Below are 21,418 nucleotides of genomic sequence, written 5' to 3'. Positions count from 1 at the left end.
CACACCAGAGACATTTCCACAGCATGAAACCACGGAGTTCGATGTTGTATGGTGGAGCCGCTAGAAAAGATCTGTTCAACAGCCTCTTACATTGCAGGGACCCATTTAACCATACACTTCAGTTTGTGTTAAAAAAAAATCTCTCCATAATGAAATTGAATCAACATGAAAAGGAGAAAGAGCAAAGTCTTAAATCACATCCCCCTTTTTTTATCCCCCTTTCTGATTCTCTTTATCGCTGTAAACACATCTAATGTCCCTGGAGAATAGTGGCACTGAGCCTGGGCTGGAGGGCTCATGCCTTCCTTCCTTAATGAGAGCTTCAGCCCAGTTCTCAGTCTGAGACACCGCAGGTCAGGGCACATGATTGGTTTGTAGTTTACAGTAACCTCAGGCAACCCGTTTCCAGCACACATGATCTTCTTGTCCACCCTGCTGGCTTTTACATAAACACTTCAGATCTGTGTTGCTGATCAGGGCTTGAAGCCTATGTGTGTATGTTTGCATGTGTGTACTTGTGGGCATATGAGCAAGAGATGGAAACAATATATGTATGAAAACTGCACTACTCTGTTGGGAGTAAATGTGTGTAAGAGAGAGAGAGAGACATGGAAATAATGTGATAAGTGTTTTGCTGATTAATGACAAATTGCTTGCTAACAGAGAGCGAAACTGCTCTCATCGCTCTGGAGCCTGAGGTGGTGTTTACGCTGAACTTTACCCAGCTTTCTTCCAGGCAGATAAGACTGTTAACCTCTGACATTAACACAAAACAACACACAGCAATTTACTCTCAGAAACCCCTCTATATGTTGACCACTTTATAGCTGCAAATGGGCGGCTTTCCTGCAGGAAGCCTTGACATTTCAAGGGTTAAGTCAATAATCTGCAGCGTGGGCCTTGGCAGAGCCAGCCACACGTCACAGGGGTTTACTCTCCAGCGAGGTGCAAGCTGTCAGGAAGGCACGAGCCACGTAGTCAGCCCAGCCACCCACCGTGCCTCTCGCTCTCCCCGTCTTCCCAGCCTACTGATGCCGTTGCGTTAACATAACTAAAAATAGGCGTACTGAGGAGCTATTGAAAAGGTGTGTGTACACATTAGGCAGCGCTCAGAGAGGATGAAATGAAAGTTGACACATCTGAATGGCCTCTCTTCCTCTAGCCGCCCCTCTCCTGGGAGATGCGGTGAGAAGCAGAGATGAGGGCAGATTGATCAATGCGACGCTCTTTATAGAGGCCTGACCTCATATTCATTGATGCCTGCTCAGTCAGCGCCACTGACTCACTAGAACAGCATAACACAGAACAACACCTATGGTGGGGGGGTGGGGCAGGCACACAACTTTATATCAAGTTCCCAAAGAGATCTACAGTCTATGACAGTCCCATATCTCAAAGCTGACGCAAGTGAGCACTGGATGAAACAAACACCATTTCTAACCAATTGATAGATCAGGCTGAATGATTGATCATCCTGAATAAGACATACTCTAATGCTTTTCTATACTTTCACGTTTTTAGTGTATCTCATATCTGTCAACATCTATCCATTATCTTTTCTCACATTCCTCTACAACAGTGGTTCTCAAACGTTTTGGCTTGAGACCCCTTTGTACTGAAGAGATGCCTACTCGCGGCCCCTATCACAGGCATTTCATTTGATTATCAGGGGAGGCCTAGAGGCTGAAAACTATTCAGTATTTCACAAGAAAAAAAGCTAAAGTTAGAGAAAAATAGAGACAAATTACACATGATAATAAATTTGTACAATAGAAATATGATTTTTTCCTATCCCATAAAACTGCCAAAATTATCTTGCAACAACCAGTTTGAGAACCACTGCTCTACAATAAGTGTTCTCTTCTCCGGTGTCTTTCAATCAATACGTTTAATTGATGCTAATTTTAATTGTTATATGTTTTGTTGTCAAATGTTTTTAACCTTGCAGAAAACCAAATTTCCTTTGCAGAACAGTAAGTATTTGACTTGATAAATATAGTTTCATCATATTGAATATACCCAAGCACTACAGAGGCTTGGTCACCCAAACAGTCATTCATCCAAACAGCTGTAAACTACTGGGTGGCCATCAACACTCATGCAATGAAGTTTCATTGATCGCTACACTGAACCTGTACCTACACTGAACCTGTACCTATGCACTCCTTCTCAGGCGCACTGGATAAGAACATGACCCAAATGCCTAAAATGTAAAATCTAAATGTAAGATGCTTGAGGAATTCCTCAGCTGTTGCTGACACTAAAGGATCCGCCCTGTTCCTCCCTGACTGGGCCGGGCCAGACGAGGCCACAGCAGGCCTGGTGGAAGAGTGATTAAATCATAAAGTAGCCAGCCCTCAAAGGCGGGGCAAGAAAACAAAAAAACAAAAACACACAACTAACTTCCTCCCTTCCTGCTTTTCTTTATTCTGGAGCATATTCTAGCTTTCAGCTATGTTCAACATCTCTCAGCGGAGGCTTACACTAGATCAGCCAATGTTCACAGATCGTCTAACTTTTCTGTTCCTCTGACAACCCCCCCCCCCTCCCCCTCCCACACACACACACAGCCTTCATTTTCCAGCCGAGGAAGCATAAGGGAAATAAGGTCTATAGAAGATGAGAAAGAGGCTAATTTATCCTGCTCAGTTCCTATTTCCATCTGATTTTATGTGTGTGATCAGGTAAAAAAAGATGATATATTAAGACAAGAATAACATTTTAGTGTTTCGTCTGTACAATTAGGCAGTATCTGACATCCATGTCTTGGTAAAAGAATGCTAATAATACATTCAAAGAGGAATCACCTCAGTAATGCAGTAAAGCAGACACTGAAAAGACACACAGCTTCATGATTGCTGAATCTACACAACAGAGACACTGATTGGCTGAGCGCCAATCTAGAGCTTCCCACTGCTTCAATTACACTTATGATGAAACCGATAAAAAACTAGGGCTTAGATAATCTACGAAACACCCCCTTCGGCTAAATGAAATTTTAACAAGATAATAAATATTGGAGAGGGAGAGTTTGTAAAGTTAATTCCGAACTACATTATTTTTTTTTTAGGTTTTCTGCTTGAGTCAAGGATGAAAAATACTAAAGGAATAACTCGAGTAGGAAAGCGCAGCAAGGAAAACATTGACATTAAAACGTTGAAATGGGGTCTGTAATAAGCCATTATGGATGTGTCATCCAGATGGTGGGTCAATGCCATTAAAGAGCCACGAAGCAAAGATAGGACTCTAATATCCAGGAACTGCAGCGTGACAGAGCCAAATCCTCACATTAATGGCAAAAAGACTGGGGCTTGTTAGTAGTCAAGACGGGAGAAGGAGAGAAGGCATTAGTCCAAATGAACACAAAGGCAGAATGCAATCAAGAAAGTCCTGGCGAATCTGCCCTTGTTTGGGCATCTGGGCAAAGCCTGGTCAGCCCAAACTGCAGCAGGGAAAGGCACAGAGAGAAGTCTACAACGAGACAGAGAGAAAAAAAGAAGACGACAAAAGACAACTAAAGTGAAAATAAACAATGAATAGGCAGAAAAATGGGGGGGGGAAATGAGAGAGGCTGTGAGAGTAGAATGCATACTCACCACACAACCACTCATCCTAAGCCCCAGCCCTAGCCCCAACCGCAGCTCCAGCACAGTAGGCTAGCATGTTTACATCGACAGCGGGATCCCTCGAAGGTCTGCCTCTCTACAATCACAGGAAAACCTCGCGCAAAAGCACAGAGGGAAAAAAAGGCACACACACACACACTAGCCTAGTCTCTGACCTCCATAAACCCTCTTCCCTCTTTTCCCTCTCACTAACCCTCCTTTCAGCCTCTCCAACTCCCTTAAACACTGAGGAGAACGATTATTTTACAGTCTCGATTCTCTAACAGGAATCCCCTCCGAGGCATGTCTCCAGCTAGTCACTCTAAGTGCAAAGCTCAGGCTACTCGCTCTTCCTGCTTGCCTGCACGCATAACTGCCGGAGCCGGACAAGCGGCTGAGGAGTACTCCAGGGAAGGAAGTGACATCGACAGGTGCTCCCGCCTTCCTGTAGACTCGGGTAAATAATAGCCACTTTCTCGCAGTAAGCTTAAACGAGGCTTCCCAGGGCCAGAGCCCACTTATTAGGACATGATGGAAAGCGCTATTTAGTCGTTTCAAATTATAGCTCAGCTCAACAAATCATCTCTGTTGTCATCCGGAGAAGTAAGTATGACAAAAATGTCACTTAGGAGAAAGAAAGTTAATAACGTCAATAATACTGAGCAAGACGTAGTTAGCCCTGTTTGCTCTGTATTGGAACCCAGGACAATGGAAGGCTGGAGCTGAGCCAGAGAGGAAGGGAGTAGTAAACAGGACTGTTACCTGTGTTTGTGTTTGTGTGTGTGTGTGTGTTTGTGTTGGGAAGGAGGGGGGGTGTTGAATGAATCACTGAGAGACAGGCATAGATGGAGTGAGTCAGAGGGCATGTCCCTTCACAGTCTCACAAACTGTTTGCTCGAGATGGTCCTCCTGATGGTGAATCGATGCAAACCTGGACATGACTGCAAGCTACAAACAACCAATTGCTCCTAGCCAAGCAATATTTACCGCAACAAACCAGAGCAAACAAAGCACACAGTGACCACAGCTCTGCCACAAACACATCACCGTTTGATCAACCCACATGTGGAGATATGACAATTTCCTACTCACACTTTTGGCTCTGTGTCAGAGGTAAATGATATGGTGAAAGTGTTTACAGGGTGTGTGACGCAAATCTGGCGACGCAAACGTCCACATTCAACCACACACTCATTGTAGTTCGTCGAAGGGAGGGAAGGAACAGTGTACCTGTTCTTTGACGGAGGCCAGGATGTTGTTGGCGGTGTTGTCAGTCTCCATGTTGCGGCCAGTGGATCCCTCTCGGATGGTCAGCAGAAGCCCCTCCTCCGTCACTGGGCTCTGCTCAGGAGCTGGCATTCCTCCTGCATGGGTGCACACACACACACACACACACGCACAAACCACAAGCTGGTCACTACAGGCACTCTGCTGAGAAACACAATCTTGCACACACAAACCGGAGTATGCACATGCATGTGCAAACACACTCTGCAAATAAATATACACTTGAGTCAACCCCCCCTCCCTAATACACACAGGCAAGTGATACTGAGAACTGACTAGTGGTCACACGCCACCAGCAATACACAAACACACACCCACACATGCCATATGGCCCAGAGAAAAGACTGTCAATGTTTCATATCTACGGCAGTGCAAGTCAATGCCATATGGCCTTGAGGCAACAAACGAGTTAAGTAATGATTTGTGTATTTAATACAGCGTCATAAAAAACACATACACACAAACAGAGACCCATTAACGCTTCCAATGAAGCCCCAAAAGAATGGGAATTGTAATTCTGAGAATGCTAAAACTGGCCCACAATGCCAGGCATGTGTGTGTGTGTGTGTGTGTGTGTGTGTGCATGGGTGAATGTGTATACATGTTTGTGTACTAGTGATGTGTGTGTGTCGATGGATGGAGGGATGGGGGTTGTAAGCGGTGAGCGAGCGCCGGCCTTAAGAGGAAAACATGTCAGCAGCCCGACGGAAGAGATAAGGTGTTCCCTCTCTCCTTCGCTCTCTCCGGTCTCTTGTCCAGGATTGAAATGAAAAAGGAGGACGAATAGTTATGGCCTCATTATATCTGTTGACAGGGAGAGCGTCATGGGAATGCTGCTGAAGGCGGATCCATATTTACTAGAAAGAGCCTGTTGAGCCAGAAAGGTGCGGCTAAAAGCTGCTCCGGCTGCCTCACAGAGCCGGCTCTGCAGCACGAGACACAAGCAGGGGTCTATTAACACAGGAGCTATTTGACTTTGGGGAAACAGGGACTTTACTATGACTTTTACCGCCTTGAAAATCCACTGCTGCTGTCATCTAAAAGCTAAGCACATAAAGATACATTCCGCCCCTTGTTTTCTACACATACATCTTGACCTACATGATCCCCTGTACTAGACAGACAGAAAACAGCCAAGATGCTGCATGTTGTGGTGAGAGGGCAACTTCCCCTCCTGTGAATACATGGTGGAATATTAGCTGCTCAAAGCACCATTAAATAACCATATGGTAATTTACAAAATAGCCCTGCCACTAGCATTATAACTCAATATTCCCTCCATGAAACTGTCCATTTTAATATTCTAAATTCATTATGGCAGCCTGCGGGTGATTGGAGGAGCCTATATAGCTTTACTGAATGAGAGTCATTTTAGCAGACGGACATCTTTTCAAAAAGGTACAAAGGGGCATAAACTGTCATCTGTCATGTAAATGCGCACACTGACACGCACGTGCACACACGTATATATGCAGGCGGACACACACACACACACACACACACACACACACAGGGTAAGGGAACCGTTTAGCTCGGGCTGACAGTCAGTTTGGGTGAACTGGCTGGGTTGTTTACAGTTCTGGGCCCAGGGATGGGGGGGGGGGGGGGGGGGGGGGCAAGCCGTGAAGTATGTGGGAGGTCCCCCAGAAATGTGACCCTGAGATATTCTGGGATTCTGTCACCACGGCAGCACGAGCATTTCAAGGTGTCTGAGCTGAACCCGGCAGATATAGGGTTTTATTACCAAGAATGTTGGCCACAGGATCACAAGATATTCTATGTAGTCCACTATCAGACTCCCAAATTCCTTTCCAGCTCATTCACAGTATTGCAACATGGTTTTTTTCCCCCAAGGAAGATATCGCACTTAAAATGGCGAGAACAAAATGTTTTCCTAATTGTAACAAGCACCCTTTGTATCAAGGACATGGCACTTTTTTTCCCCAGAAAGCAGAGCCTTTACAGGAAACTGGAGAAGCTGTTTCAGTTTGACGGGACTCCTCCTCCCTGCCTTCCACATTCAAGGCACTACAAACACAGCAGAACAGACGAGGTTGTCTGTGAACATTTTTTGAAACCTGACAGAAGTTGCCAACCCGGTCAGGGGGGAGTGGTCAAAACCCTTTCTGCTGTCTCTATCAATATCTTGTCTCAGAAAAGACAAAGAGGCATGCTGCTCTGGAAGCTTGACACTGTGAGGGTAATTCTCATTTTAATCGCCATAAATGAAGTATGGAATGGCCTTTGTTCATGCATGACTTTTCTTTAACCCTTTTCTGTACATCACCATTTAACTGACAGGATGCAACACAGCACCAAAAATACAACGTCCTCTCATCACAAAATGAATTACAAGCATATCAAAGAATTCAGACCGCCTCACACCATGACCAAAATCTATGAAAGAGATATCATCTGTCCAAATGAATATTTCTCAGCAGCCTAACCTCGCCTGTAGGAAACTGCACACTAAGCAGACTGTAGGAAATACAACCACTGAAAAAGCAATATACAAAAGGAAAGCAAACCATATCTGAGGCGCCCCTTAAGGAAAGGAAAATTGTGATTTGTATCTGAACTTACCTCTGAAATTTCCCATCCTATCTGGACCAGAGTGACTTAACTCTGCTTGGCTCGGGGTTCTCAGCAGCTCTGAGATAGGAGCGTAGAGAACATTGCTGCCGCCAACCTACCGCAGTCCTACAGGTGCACGACTAACCTATCTGGTTCTTCAAGATTTCTCTCCTTGTTTCCCTTCAGCTACTGAGGGGAAAAAAAGAACCCCCATTGAACTGTCTGGCACTTAAAAGCTTCCGCACATCAAGCCTTTAGACGGTTTGAAGTATGGTACGTTCAAAGCAAGCAGCAGGCTGACAATTAGGTGAGATGCTAAGCAGGCAAGCACAATCAGTGCAGCTTTCAAGGCTGTCATTAGGTTAATGCTTAAGGACCACACTGGGTAGTTCCCAGGACCTAAGATGAGCTCATTCTAGTCTAAACAAAGAGACCAGCGTTTAATTATACTAATGGTCATTTCCCTTGACTAAGCAGAAAAGAAACACTCCGCATACGACAGCATGACAAAATCTTTGAGCATAGCCAATATCTTGGACAATTATTCAAGTCAAATCAGATACTCTCAAACTACGTTACTCTCTGTGCTTCATTGATTCAATGAATTGATCATAATGACAGATGTATCTAACTACTCAACATGGAACAATCAATAAGCATCTCTATTAGTCAACTCTCTTTCTACTAAGCCCAAAGCACTTTCATGATAGTCAAAGCTAAACCCCCCCTTTTAAAACGTTACAATCCTCATCATCTGTGAGTCTGCCAAGAAAACGTCTCAGTCTGACCCCGCCCTGACTCATCAGATCACATGGTCTGGGCTACTGACCTCAGACTCCAGCCACTCCTCAGAGAGTCTTACGCAACACCACTTTCCTCAACTCTCTGTCTCCCTTCTCAATTAAATGTAGTTTATGGTGCATGGAAGTAAAGGGAAAATGGAAGCAACTGTGCAAAGGCGTTTAACAATTTGACCGGCAAGGCTCTCTGTTGAGGTATCAAATCTCAAAGGATGAAGTCAACGTCATTCAAGACATGAAGTCTAGACAGTTTTACTGTTCCAGATTCAAACACTGCCTTCTTGCATGAATCTCTTCTAAAGACATTTGAATTCATCGGTTCCCTGATCCTTCAGAGAGCTACCTGTGCCTCGTGTCACCTTCCCTGAGGAGCACCGCAGAATCAAACACCAGCAGTCATACAGATGTATTCCTTTATTTCTCACTTTGACTCCAAGAGATAAACTACAGTCACCTTACCGCACTTGCTGTTCCTGTAAGTCAAGATTGTATGTAGGAGGATTTGGAAGGGAAAGTCTTCCGGAGGCTGAGTGACACCTAAATGAACCAGGTCAGAGACACTCAACAAAGACAAATGGAGGTGATAAAAAAAAAGTCTTGAGCAGAGAAATAATTATACACCAGCCTGAATTTCAGAGGCAGGGAGTCTTAGAGGAGCAGCAGTTCAAATGCTGATTACTCTGACTTGCCGAGTTGAAAGGCCTGGGAAATCTACAGCACAAACAGAACTGAGAGCTGCCTCTAGCTAGCATTCCTGCTATGCTTTGTGCTGGGTTTTCCTACATAGAGAAAACGTTCTGGCTAGCACCAAAGCCACCAGCATGAAAAAAAAAACGTGATTTAGAACCGTTTTCAATGAGATTTTCCCATGTTCTATTTTGGTTGCTATAGGTACTCCTCATGAGCGCTGTTGTACCCACTCTCGCTATGGAGAAGAAGTCAAGTGAGAACAACAAGCAGTGTTCAGTGGGATGCGTGAAAATACTGCTTCAAAATACACATAGGTTTAGGTGTAGTCAGTTGATTGAAATTGTCACTTAACCTGTGGAGGGCAGCAATACGCCTTCGCTAAGTCCAGTCTGCCAAAAATGCAAAAGAAGAAGAAGAAGAGATGCGAGCAAGACAAAAACTTTGGACCAAAGTTTACCAAGTAATGTTCTTCTTACTCCAAAAGGTAGGCAAGCCACGTCTGATTGCTAAATACCTGCACAGAGCCTATGTGTGTGTGTGTGTGTGTGTGTGTGTGTCAGAGAGAGATAGAGAGAGAGAAACTGGTAAACCAACAGCCTCTAACAGTGGGTAGGATTAGATCTGAATTATGAGCCTGTAATTTGCATGCAGTGTTCTAACTAGATGTGAACAACCAAATATTTATCCCAACTTGGTATCTTTCCATTTCTTAATTTTGTGAAATGCTTAAAGATATGCAGACCTACCTCCATTTTTATTGCCTGATTGAAAGTAGAATATGTTTTACTAGTATGCTTTGGTTCCTGCCTCGTTCAATTCTGCTTCACTGCCGAAGTTTCTTATCGGTTAATTGTTATAAAACAATCAGAGCAGAGGAAAAAACACTTAAAATTAATTTGCTAGCATAATCACACAGTTAATCAACAAAAACTGTCAAATCAATAGCATACAGTCAAAATGATTAAGATATTGTTTTATGCATTTCATTTAATTATATTTTGTCAACCACCTGTTAACTATTTTCCCTTAACAGGCTAAACATGATCAAGCCACTTCAGCTCCAGGTTCATGGTATAGAAGGTAGATTGATCATGTTCGTTGGCCCACAAGTATCGCCAAAGCTCTTTTCTGAGCCAGGAAAACCCTGTGGTGAGAACCTACAACTGGCTAGACCTCCGTTATCTACAGCACCTCATTTCGGCTACCACATTAGTGACAGTTTATCATAATTATTATCTTGTTTAAACTTGTCAATTTTGAATTCCACATACGGAACCAAACCTGCATATCTTTCCGCCCTTCAACACATATCCTGGAAACATCAAATTACAAGCATACTTGGCCATCCTTGTCAAGTAAAATCACAAAATACTGTATGAGCTACATTTTGCAGAACGAGCTAATAAATGTTTTACGTTGTGTCAAGTTTACATCCCACTAAAACTCTCTGCGTCCGACTTCCTCTTGATGTCTGAAACAAACATGAGGTGGTCAAAGTCCATAATTTAATTCCATCTAAGCCAACTGATCAATACCATGGTTATCTGGAAGAGGGACAGGCAACTATGAGCCATCGAGGGCCGTGAGTGAGTCTGCAGGTTTTCATCCAAACCAAAGACCACACCAGCTGATTTCACTGATTAGCACACCCTCAAGCAGAGAGGGAGGACCTGATCAGTGAAATCACCTGGGGCGCGTTCAATAGCCCCGACATGTAGCAAACAGGAAATTTAAAAAGAAAAGGTTGTGTGTTGAACGTCCTGTTGCAAAGCGTGTCTTACAGATTGTTATTGGCTGAGACGGCAATTCTTTGCGTCCTCCTCGAAGAATTCTCTGATGACAGCCGTTTGTACGTTGCCAATCAAAATGCAGAATCACCCCAAATGGGATCAAACGCACCTAAAAAGCAAAATGTGTCACACTATTGGGAGCAAAACTAACCCTAACCTGACCTAGAATGAGCTAGCAACATTATATGGTATATGAACTCTTTGTAGGTAGAAGGATAGTCCCATTACTAAACTCTCTGCAGCTACAACAAAGTCCCAAAGGACCCACAATGCTTAATTGCTTATTTCAAATAACGTATTGACTTTCCTGAATAAAACTTATATTTGTGGTCCGGTATGTTTTTTCAGACTTCGCCAGGCCTGATCAATACCATATTTCAGCCCCAATAAACAAACCAAGAAAAAAAGACTGAGAGGGAGAATAACACTTTTGCGTCAACTCAAATGAAGCATTTGCAACAGCAGCATTATATTTCTTAGACTCTGCCCGCAACAAATTCTGAAATCCCCTCCTACACAAACTATTACACAGACTAAACACATATGTTTAGGAACTGCTGACAAAAGCCATTGCTAACAAAAGTAAGTGCTTTGAGCTGGTTTTAAATTTTGTGTGAGGCATACACAAATGATCCAAAGCATATTGCAGGGAATGTGCCTAGAAAACTAGAACATTGCCCAAACATTGAGCCAGTTATGCCTCATACAATATTCCCCTGACTCTCCAGATTCTATGACTTCCTAGTACACACCACACATGGAGAAATCTTTTGAGGAGGATGCCTTTTGAGTTGTGTGTATGTGTGTCCTGCATGATGGATTTGCCAACAGCAAAACACAAAAGGTTATTATTAGATCCCTAGATGTTTGACTTTCTGCTGCTCTCGACAGCTGAAAATGCTTTGCTCATATTGACACACCCGACAGCGAAGGAATGTCTCCTATCCAGAGTTGAAACTGTCACACATGCACACACAATCGCTATATCAATCATTAACAATCTAAAGGAAATTATATAGCCCGCTTCGAAGAGGGACATACCTCTTGTTCTGGTGATACGTACAACGCTAGACGGGTGGACTGGAGACTGTAGTCCAGCAGTGTCTCCTCCACCTACTCCAATGTGAATGAAGGTGAGCATGCTAAGGAATCCCTCAGAAGTTGCACCCATGCCTACCTCATACTTTGAATCATATCCGACAAAATGTTGCAACAACTCAGGGCCAATCTGAACATGTGTGTGCGCAGGGCAGGGCTTGGCTCCGGGGAAAGGCAGGAAACACCGTCATACTACGGAACAGTCAGTGCAACACACACACACACACACACACACACACACACACACACAGAGACAAACACACGCACCCTCATACATCTGTGCACGCAAACGCTACACACCTTATGAATACTCACTCTGTTGCACTTTATCTTACCAGAGATGTTTACTCACCGAGGACAAGGAAAAGATGACTGCAGACCAAATAATCTAATTCATGTTTACACTCTGCAGCGGGGAAAAAGCAGAAGACTAACATCCCATGACCACAAGTTCCTGCAGTGATCATTCACCCTCAACATCATTCAGTAGAACACTGCTTTAACTAATAGGGGGGGAAGAGAGGCTCAATTACAGTCCTATCAGCCGTTTCCAACATTTCACGAGTAACATGTTGTGACAAAGTGGGATATAAATTATTCTGATTGGATGTAAATCCCTCCCACTGAATCAGAGCTAGCGCTAGGGAAACGTGCTTCATCCTGTCACATAGAGTTAGAAGCACACGTTAAACACCATAATGCCTTTCTGCATACAATTACAATACAAACACAACTACAGTAGCAATGCTTCCTGAGAAGGAATTATAGGATAATGCTCCCATTATCTCCAGAGAAGTCAATACAACAAGCTCATTTCTGAAAGTAAAACTGACTAAATGTAACAGATGCACACACCAGTCACAATTTAGCGAATTTCATGCACTCATGCTTATTGACATAGCTGAATAAATGTATGATTGAAAAAAAAAAAGATTTTGTTCATGGCTTGGGGAAGTTCATTGTTTCACCCGACACCTGACACATTATTTCTCCCACTGCGGCCCATATCAGGTGGTTATCAAATTACAATATGAAGATTGTACGGCGCACAGGATTCTGCACAGAGGGGTTAGAAAGAAATACCAAGATCATCAGAACGAGAGAAATTGAGTACAATGTAAGAGGCAAATTAGCATACAAATGTCCCGCTATTGACAGTGTCCTGGCTCCCACAATGCAAGGTGTCTAAGGAGTGAATAACGGAGCACACTCAGCACCTCGTCTTAAGACTGATTACTGCAACAGACGAACCGTCCCCAGACAAATGATCAATCACATAGCTAAGAACGGTGTTAGCTTAGCTTAACTGACTGCCTCTTCGTAAAAAGGAAATTCTTGTAGGCTTGTTGAGATGAATTGGAAAACAAAGGGATGATTGCTTCATCATTTATTGTCACACATACACCTCGCTCTGAGATATTCATGTACCCACACTTTATGAGTGAATGAGCAGAGGCCGACACTGTTTTTAGTGTGTGAGTAAGTACGTAACTATGTGTGAGAAAGAAAGATTATTAATATGATCGACTCTTCATTCCATCAATCTTGTTCGAGTCTAGTTGTGTTTCATCTCATTAACAGAAACACCTACGGCATGACTAAAATAGGCCTCTCTAAGTAAGCATCAAGTTAATTGTCCTTTCGTGGTTATTTTTTTCCTTGTGAGACCCTAGAGTGCCCTTAAAAAGTAAAGTCACTGATAACAGAAGGATAATATTAATTGGAGTTAAAGACTCACTGGTGAACTGCGGTGAACATAGGGAGTGATCAATAGAACATAATAGAACACAATGGTTTCCGTCATGGGAAGACAAAAAGCCTTTACTTATCTGTCAGACAGTGGTTAGTTTTTTCGTTTGTTTGTTTGGGGAAAACGTGCATGCGTGTAAAAAAAAAATTAAAAAATAAAAAATAGCGCCACTTGCAAAAAGATGGTTCACATTAATGCTAGACCTTGAGTGTATTAGTACCAAAATCTAATTCTATCATTATTCTTATGCTCTTGGACAATTCAGTCGATAGTGAACATTTATTATTGTCTCCCATATCCAAAGGGAGTTTTTCTCCTCCCCTAGATTGTTGTACATAGTTCAATTAAGAATGAATTCAAAAAGGTGGAAAATGCATCTGTGGCAGTGATAAAAACAGTGGGATAAAAATAGCTGTTCTGCTTCAGGATGTAAAGACAAACACTATATATTCACATAAAGACACTCTTTTCATTTTTCATAAGCTCCAGATCTATATTGGTATGGCATTACAAGTAAGTTTTGGCTTCTAGCTTTGGTAGAAAGCAATTCAGAGAGTTGAATGGACTGTTCTAGACCACAAGAATAAAATATTTGAATTCTTCAATCCAGTGATATTGACCTTTGAATCTATGTGAACCTGGAAAAGCTAAAATGTGAGGAAGGAAACTTTTTTCCCCCCGTGAAGTATTATGGAGACCAGCCTGAAGAGGGAGATGGATAAACAGAAGCCTGCCCATATCTTTCCTGACGGCTGATTTGCATTAACACTGCTTACTGAATACTCACTGCATCAGCGTGGACAGGCAGGGGTCAGGAAACGACGCGCTGCTATCCATTCAAATTAGGGGGCTGCTTCTGATAACTGCATGAACAACCATTTAACAGATTGTGGTGTTCAGCATAAAGAAAACTCCTCCTGGAATGGAATATGTTCCAAGCCAGACCATCAATAAGGCCCAGTTATGGCACGGTAAACATGCACGGCTCTACCAGCTTTTTTAGCACTTTAAAGTCCCAGTCCCACCATTGCATTTATCACTTCTCCATACTTCCCCCTACCATTGGCCCGCAGTTTGGAAGGTGAACATTGAAAGTCCAGGGGATAAAACCTCATGTACAGCTCTGTTCTCGTCTGACTGGTGGGGTCATTTCAGCAGGTGGCACAGTTTTTGGCCTTTTCTGTGCCCCTCTTTATCATCAACTTCACACAGATGTTTGTTTCTTTCTCCCAAAATGTAGAATGAAGCTAAAATAAAAGACAAGAGTAGATTTATTGTGACAATCACTGCATTTCTAGACACTGATAATGTTGCAATTTCTCTGCAGCGGGTGGCTGAATCTGAAAGTTTCTAAGATGGCAGGCTACTATAGATGAAATACCACTGCTGAGAAGGCAATGCCCGAAGATTTGAACAAGTGCGCTTTCATGGTTATTGTGTATGAAATCACTAAAGCAGAATGAGTTTATTCTCAGATCTCATTCATTGTTATCTCTGCTTTCCCTTCTCAGTCTTACGCCAACAAAAGCTAACATGCTGCTGTTGAACTGAATCTTTGAAGTACCTGCCCTGCAGAGGAGTTGTTAAAATGAAAGCCATCGCTGACCGTAACCGCTGGCTACAGAATAGGCTAAACCTAAACATCTTTATAAAAGGCATGAGGTGCAAAGGCATCAGCTGCTTTTATCCTATTCCATCTCGCCGTCCTTGAGTAAAGTAAAACCAAAACAATCGAATTGCCACGGACTGGGTTATTGTGTTGGAGAGGGAAATTATTCACCTTTACCACAGGACTGTTAACAAAATGAGTTATGAACTAAAGCATTTGCATTCATGTAGTGCAGAATTGAAAGGGAAACAAGAGTGCCTTCCAGCCGTTCAGATGAACCTTGAGGTACCAGCAAAATAACTTTAATATGAAATCCTGTGCCTTGACCAACAGGGCACCGACATGCATTGAGCCATGATGCAGAAAGACAGAAGGAAATTAGTTCCTGTAGAAAATGTCAAAGCGTCCAACCAACTGCAGCTGGCCTTTTAAAACAATGATTTAGTTGAGGTCAGCATAGATTGTATTTGATATCCAAAGTTTTATTGATTGATTAGCATAATTTAAGAGAAATCTTGTACAACAGGAAATTAGGGATTCTGGGACTTGGTCAGACTCACAAAAAGGTGAGTTTTTCCTGCACTACAATGTCACTGGGAGCTGAGGAGAATGTGGAATTGTTGTTGGAGGGTACTATATGGATAATCTATCAAAGGTGGTTTAATTGAAAAAATAAATCACAGCCCACAGGTTAGTAAAATAAATTCCCCCTTAGTTGTACTCTGTAATGATTCATGGAGGGCATGTATGACTTTACAGCTCTGCAGCGGTATGTATGGTTTTATTTGAGGCATTGGCTACAATTTATATCCTTAGGGTGCTACAGACCACAAAGTGTAGGGTGCCATCACGTTCATCATACCACATCGAGATGCTTCCGCAATTCTTTTCTCATATCCAAGGTATGACATGGCAATATGAGATTTCTTATCCCTTTAGCCACTTGGGCAGAACTGAAACAGATGTGTCGGTTCCCTCTAACATCAAGCATGAGTAATATTTTTCGGAATACGTGAGTTTATTTCAGCTACATCAGGAACTCTTAAAAGATGTGTGAGCACCTGGGAGTGAATCTCCATCCAAACAGAGAGAGGGTCTGGCATTGTTCAGGGTTACTGGTGCATGCAAGAGAGACTGCACTTCTGCTGGCAGAAATACAGTTCTTCCTGAAACAGAGGGAGAAAATGAACCCTTTAACGGGTTGGATGGGCTTGATATTATATAGCTGTTAGCATAGCAGTCATAGTTGAGTCACACTCTTGCCAAATGTCAACTCCCCAGACATTACACGGAGAGGGAGAAAATTGCTGGTTATTCTGGGATGTTTCTCTGCCTTTTGGAGTAGGTCCACTAACTAAGCTTTGTGCTAGACAGGGAAGGAAACTTCAAGAGCAGTGTCTGATTCATTTAAGGTGTATCAATCTGTCTACCACTGCCTTGAAGCTCCAGGTTTGTTAGCTTTGATGTTGTCACTGTATAAAGTTACTTCAGCCGATATCTTTGCAGAGAAAGTTAGATATCAGTTTGGATATCACAGAGCCCACATCTGCCTCTCAACTCCACAACCAATGCAAACCTTACGATCTATAAAATGCCATTTCAAATGTCAAGCACTTGAACTGTATTTGTTCATTTTCAATGTCTACAACCCCCTTTTTCAAAGTTAATTTTACTTTGTTGCCGGTTTTTAAATGCCTTGACATTTAAGAAGTGAATCTTCCGCTCCTCTGCAGACTTTTATGGAAGCAGGTGAGGCGGAGAGATCCTGCAGGTCGTCTCAGGTTTCAGTTGTAGTCTGGGAACAGGCGTAACCCTCTGACATCAGCCTGCATGGTCGCTAGAATATAGCCTGACACTGGGGAGATGCCTTCACCTTCTGACTAAATCCAGCAGCGGAGCATACACGCACACCACTTTGAGATGACACCTGATCCCACAAGAAGGATATTTGAGCCTGACAAAGTCTAAACCAAGAAACCACAGCATGAGTTTTTGTTTGTGATTTTATGTGACAATATGTCTCTCAAAGTGCTCTCATTCTGAAGGACAGCTTTGTGTATATGGACTGAGCCCTTTAAAAAAAAAAAACACACAGGAAAAATGTACGCACATCACTCCAAAATACTCGGTCACTGTGGGGCATTATTTACAACAGTATGACATCAGGTTCAACAATTGTCTATTCATCATGAAGTGTCATTCCAGGTCATGTCACATTGTCAAGCGGTAGAGGCTACAGCAGTATTTTCAGGAGGATTTATTTGTTATGTCATGCACTCCACAGGGATACAGTCCTGTCCTGCACCGCTCCTTCTTTTACCATCAGTAACTAGAGCGCTTTCGCCTGGGGTGATAAGGTAACGAGGACTTTGAAATATTCAACGAGGCACTGTGCGACCCGTTGAGGTAAAACTGCAGGCAGATAGGCCTAGATAGATAGATTACGTGAGTTATGAGCTATCAGAAAGGCTCCAATAGTAAGGCCACATCTGGAGCAGCTGACAGTGGAAAGGCCCTTTCCCATTCACTGCTGCTGTCCACAAAGCAGACACCGAGGAGGGGCCGTCTTTCGGACTCAGCATGTCAGGACTATGGAGGCCTATTTTACTGGACAAAAATCTATTGTGCACCTAATCTCTAAAAGCGCTGACATGCTTTGTGTTCTTTATTATCTTCAGCCGTCCAGGACCCAACCAAAGCATGAAATCTGGAGCTCTTTCAGGAATTTATCTACATATCCAGTTAGATCAGCAATGAACACCAGCCGCACATGCCAAGCCGTAACTACACAGGCCACTGCAGGGCTGAATGCACTCTACACATGCAGTATGGTTCTTTAATTAATTTGATTTTTCATATGATAGGAAAGGAAAGCATATTACATCTAATAGGACACTGGCCTATACACTGAGCAGACAAAATGCATTATATATGATAAACAGTTTAGCTGGAAGTCCGACTGAATGTTGACAATAAATACTCTGATCTGCAATTGGTCTGCTCATATTTTTACCCCATAAAAGTCTCCGAAGTGATATAGCCTAATAAAGATAGATATTACAAATTCACAGTGGAATTTCCCTACTCTACTACTTGTGGTTTGTCCTCAAGAGGCAGACCGACTCTCTTTAGGCCACACCATGCAAATGTGGGATGGAAAGAAGCTATGTTGGGTGGGATTTGATGGAAAAAGAAGGATATTCAAGCTCAAGGGTAAATAAAAGCTCCTCACTGGTTGATGCCTATATGAGCTATTATTATCATCCCGCAATGAGGCCACACCACGGTGGCTGAGAGTCCATCCAAGAATAAACAAAATCTCAGAGAAACAAATGACTACTTAATACCTCTCACAGGTCTGGAGGAATCTGCATGATAATGCAAACTCCCACAAGTTCTACTGTAAAAGATTTATTTTGTGTAATGTAAATCAGGACAGTCACTAGTCACTTCATGATTGCCACTCATTAGTCGACACATTATGTCTGGTAAATATTAACAAATTTCATTCATGAAATATTTTCCTATTTAGAACTATCCAAAATTGTATTATTACTACACCTTATTTATTGATTGCTTTCATGTTATGAATAAAACAACATCTCAAAGATGACACACTATGGGCTTGGTAAGAGATGGAGTAAATAAAGCACAAATAGCTGACAGCCACTCAGTAAAAGCTCTACATTGAAGAGCACTTGACTGATGGTGAACTGAGTGAATTGTGCACAAGGGATGCTGACCTTCTCTTGACTGGCCGAGGAAAGAGGCAGATATTTGAGCACTCTACTTAAATACACACATGTGGGCATACACACACGACAAATAAGCATTTTGTTTCTCGCCTTACAGGCTCTGAGGCAAACACTGGAAATACTCTGCCTTTGGAGAAAAAAAAAAAGCAAACCTGACATGTAACATAGGGTGCGGGCTTGAGCCTTGACGTCCAGACAGAATTAGGGGGGGGGGGGGATTACAAGGAGGAGGGGCACTCCAAGAAGCGCTAAACTATTCAACTGTTGTCAGTTCCCATTAAATAGAATCCACCATGAACACGGGGCCAAACAATCACACCGACATACAAAGAGGCCTTTCGCAAGCATGCAGTTTTTTTTTTTTTCTGCTGACTGTAACACAAGAAGGTTGCTCTTCACACAAACAATACTTCCTTCGTCTAGTTAATACCCACATAACCAATACAGAATAGTTCAAGAGCAGTGCAAAACTCGATATCATTTAGTATCAACACAACCGAACGTGAAGAACAACAAGGAGCATGACGGATGAAACTGACGATTGGCTGCATGCTTGATTTGCTAAAACCTCTCTTCTTGTGACACACATAGTGCCACTACTTCGAGTTTGAGCAAAATCTACCAAAAAATAGAACAGAGGGACATTTCGGGTCTTGAGACCAGTATCCCGTTATTTCAATTCTGCACAGTGAACTCCTTCAATAGATGTCAGCTGTGTGGGAGTGTGTGTCTTGTGTAGTAATGTGAATCACGAGGAGAGTAACCTTAGAGATTCCTAGTGTGTGTGTGTGTAAGAGAGAGAGAGAGAGAGCAAGAGAGAGAGTTCACATCATGATCTCATTTGTTATATGCACTTCCACTGCTGATTGGCTGAAATCAAATTAGCCTGCATCATGGTCACATCACTGTGGTAGGCAGATAACCTTTCCACACCTGCAGAGCTACAGGGGAGACATGGAGACATGGAGCACGCTTTCTTTTCCCCACAGTTTTTTAATGGTGATGCGAGTATAAAATCTGAACTTTGGTGAATATCAAATCATACCAAAATTATTGACTGCATTTTCAATCTTTGCATGTTCCCTGCTTTGGTGACTTGACTTTAAGACTTAAATATGACACAGAGGGATTAAGGATAAAAGCTAGATTTCCCATTACCCTGGCAATGACGTTTTTCCCACAAGGATTAAAAAGTGATACTGTATACAGACAAGTGGTAATAATGGATTAATAGAAACATGAGATGAATACTCTAAAAAGGGTGCTATGGGTTGTATGTGAGACAGGTATGCATTTCAAATTAGACCTACATTGGCAAACCTAAGTGGGACAAGGCGATGAACATATGCCTACATCCTGAGTTTGTGATTTAAAATTTGTTAAATTAATTTTATAACAAGGCTAAAAGAATACACACCAGCTAAAAATGCAACATTGACGTTATAGGTCATGCCATTTGATTACTTGTGTAGCCTAGGCAGATCAGATCAGCACCCTGCAGGGAGCAGGAGCTAGTCTATCTTGTGTGAAAGGTGGGCTGTTCTTGCCCATTGCACAGCACAGAAGCTGTAAAGGTCCACGTTAAAGAAACGCCCCTACTTTAAATGCCATTTAATCACATTAAACATGGCGTAGTTTGAATGTGTTAAGTGAACGTGAGAATAAAGGTAAGCTTATCTTGTGGGAGCAGAGTCTGGCTCTCCGCCCCTCGGCGACCTCGCATTCCAGAGATTCCCACACTCTAAGCTCACCTGCTTTTTCCCTCGCCACTTATGCGCTTTCAAGGGCGATATCATGAAAAAGTAAGCTTCCCTGGCACGAAAAACCTAACACTTGGCTACAGGAGTGGATAGAAACAATGTAGGCTAGCCCGTAAGTTTTCGTTGTAACGGTTAGAGGCGCCCCGAGCACGACACTGAAGACAGCATGTGAAGGTCCCTCAAAGGTGTGCGTTTTTGGCGATGAATCGGTCACAAGAAAAAGATTAGTGTAGTATTAGATTCTCCCCGGTGTGTAGTAACCTAAAGAAGGCTGTCTTCTACCAAAGGCATACATTACCAAAACAAAGAAAGACCAACCACTTTCTTTTCACAAGGAATTCAAGACTTTCTTAACACAATTAGCAGTCCATACCCTCTCGCGCACAGATGCTTTCGTTTTTTTCAGTTATTCTGCAGTTAGTGAAGGAGCAAAAGAAGCAGTTCAGTACCTTAGGAGGACTGTTATTGTGCTGGCTAGGCTGCGGTTCGGATCCACATCGGAACATGTAACTTCATCGGTTAAGTCCCGTCGTTTAGTCCCATGCATGTGGAAGAGTGAAACTCGCCTCCATAGTCGGGAAGAAGAAGACGACCCTTCGCTGCTCCCTGCTTCCAGTCCGAGGCAATACGAGCGTGCATGACGTCAGTGGTACTGTGCGATAGCAGTGCGCACTCCTGATTGGTCCAGCTGGGAGAAGGG

The 21,418-nt window shown here is 42.8% G+C and overlaps 1 protein-coding gene across 8 annotated transcripts in view; it reads right to left on the bottom strand.

Annotated features, from left to right (window-relative positions):
• The window catches only part of LOC139923039 (plakophilin-4-like), a 73,068-nt gene extending 51,778 nt beyond the window's left edge, over positions 1 to 21,290 (bottom strand). For 4 of the 8 annotated variants that reach the window (XM_071913721.2, XM_078285989.1, XM_071913722.2 and 1 more), the window contains exons 1-2: positions 7,476 to 7,548; positions 4,836 to 4,969 (exon numbers count right to left, since the gene is read on the bottom strand). In XM_071913721.2, the coding sequence (XP_071769822.1) occupies positions 4,836 to 4,969; positions 7,476 to 7,491 (150 nt within the window). In that variant the 5' untranslated portion in view covers positions 7,492 to 7,548. Of the gene's footprint in view, positions 1 to 3,596; positions 3,705 to 4,835; positions 4,970 to 7,475; positions 7,549 to 11,787; positions 11,863 to 21,167 lie in introns of those variants that run through there. The other 4 variants (XM_078285985.1, XM_078285986.1, XM_078285987.1 and 1 more) reach the window with 4 other exon arrangements.
• Positions 21,291 to 21,418: the final 128 nt, after the last annotated feature.

This window comes from Centroberyx gerrardi, chromosome 10 (genome assembly GCF_048128805.1).
Source record: "Centroberyx gerrardi isolate f3 chromosome 10, fCenGer3.hap1.cur.20231027, whole genome shotgun sequence".
NCBI lineage: Eukaryota > Metazoa > Chordata > Actinopteri > Beryciformes > Berycidae > Centroberyx > Centroberyx gerrardi.
Note: the sequence above shows the minus strand (reverse complement) of the source record. Positions and strands in the feature narration are given on the sequence as shown.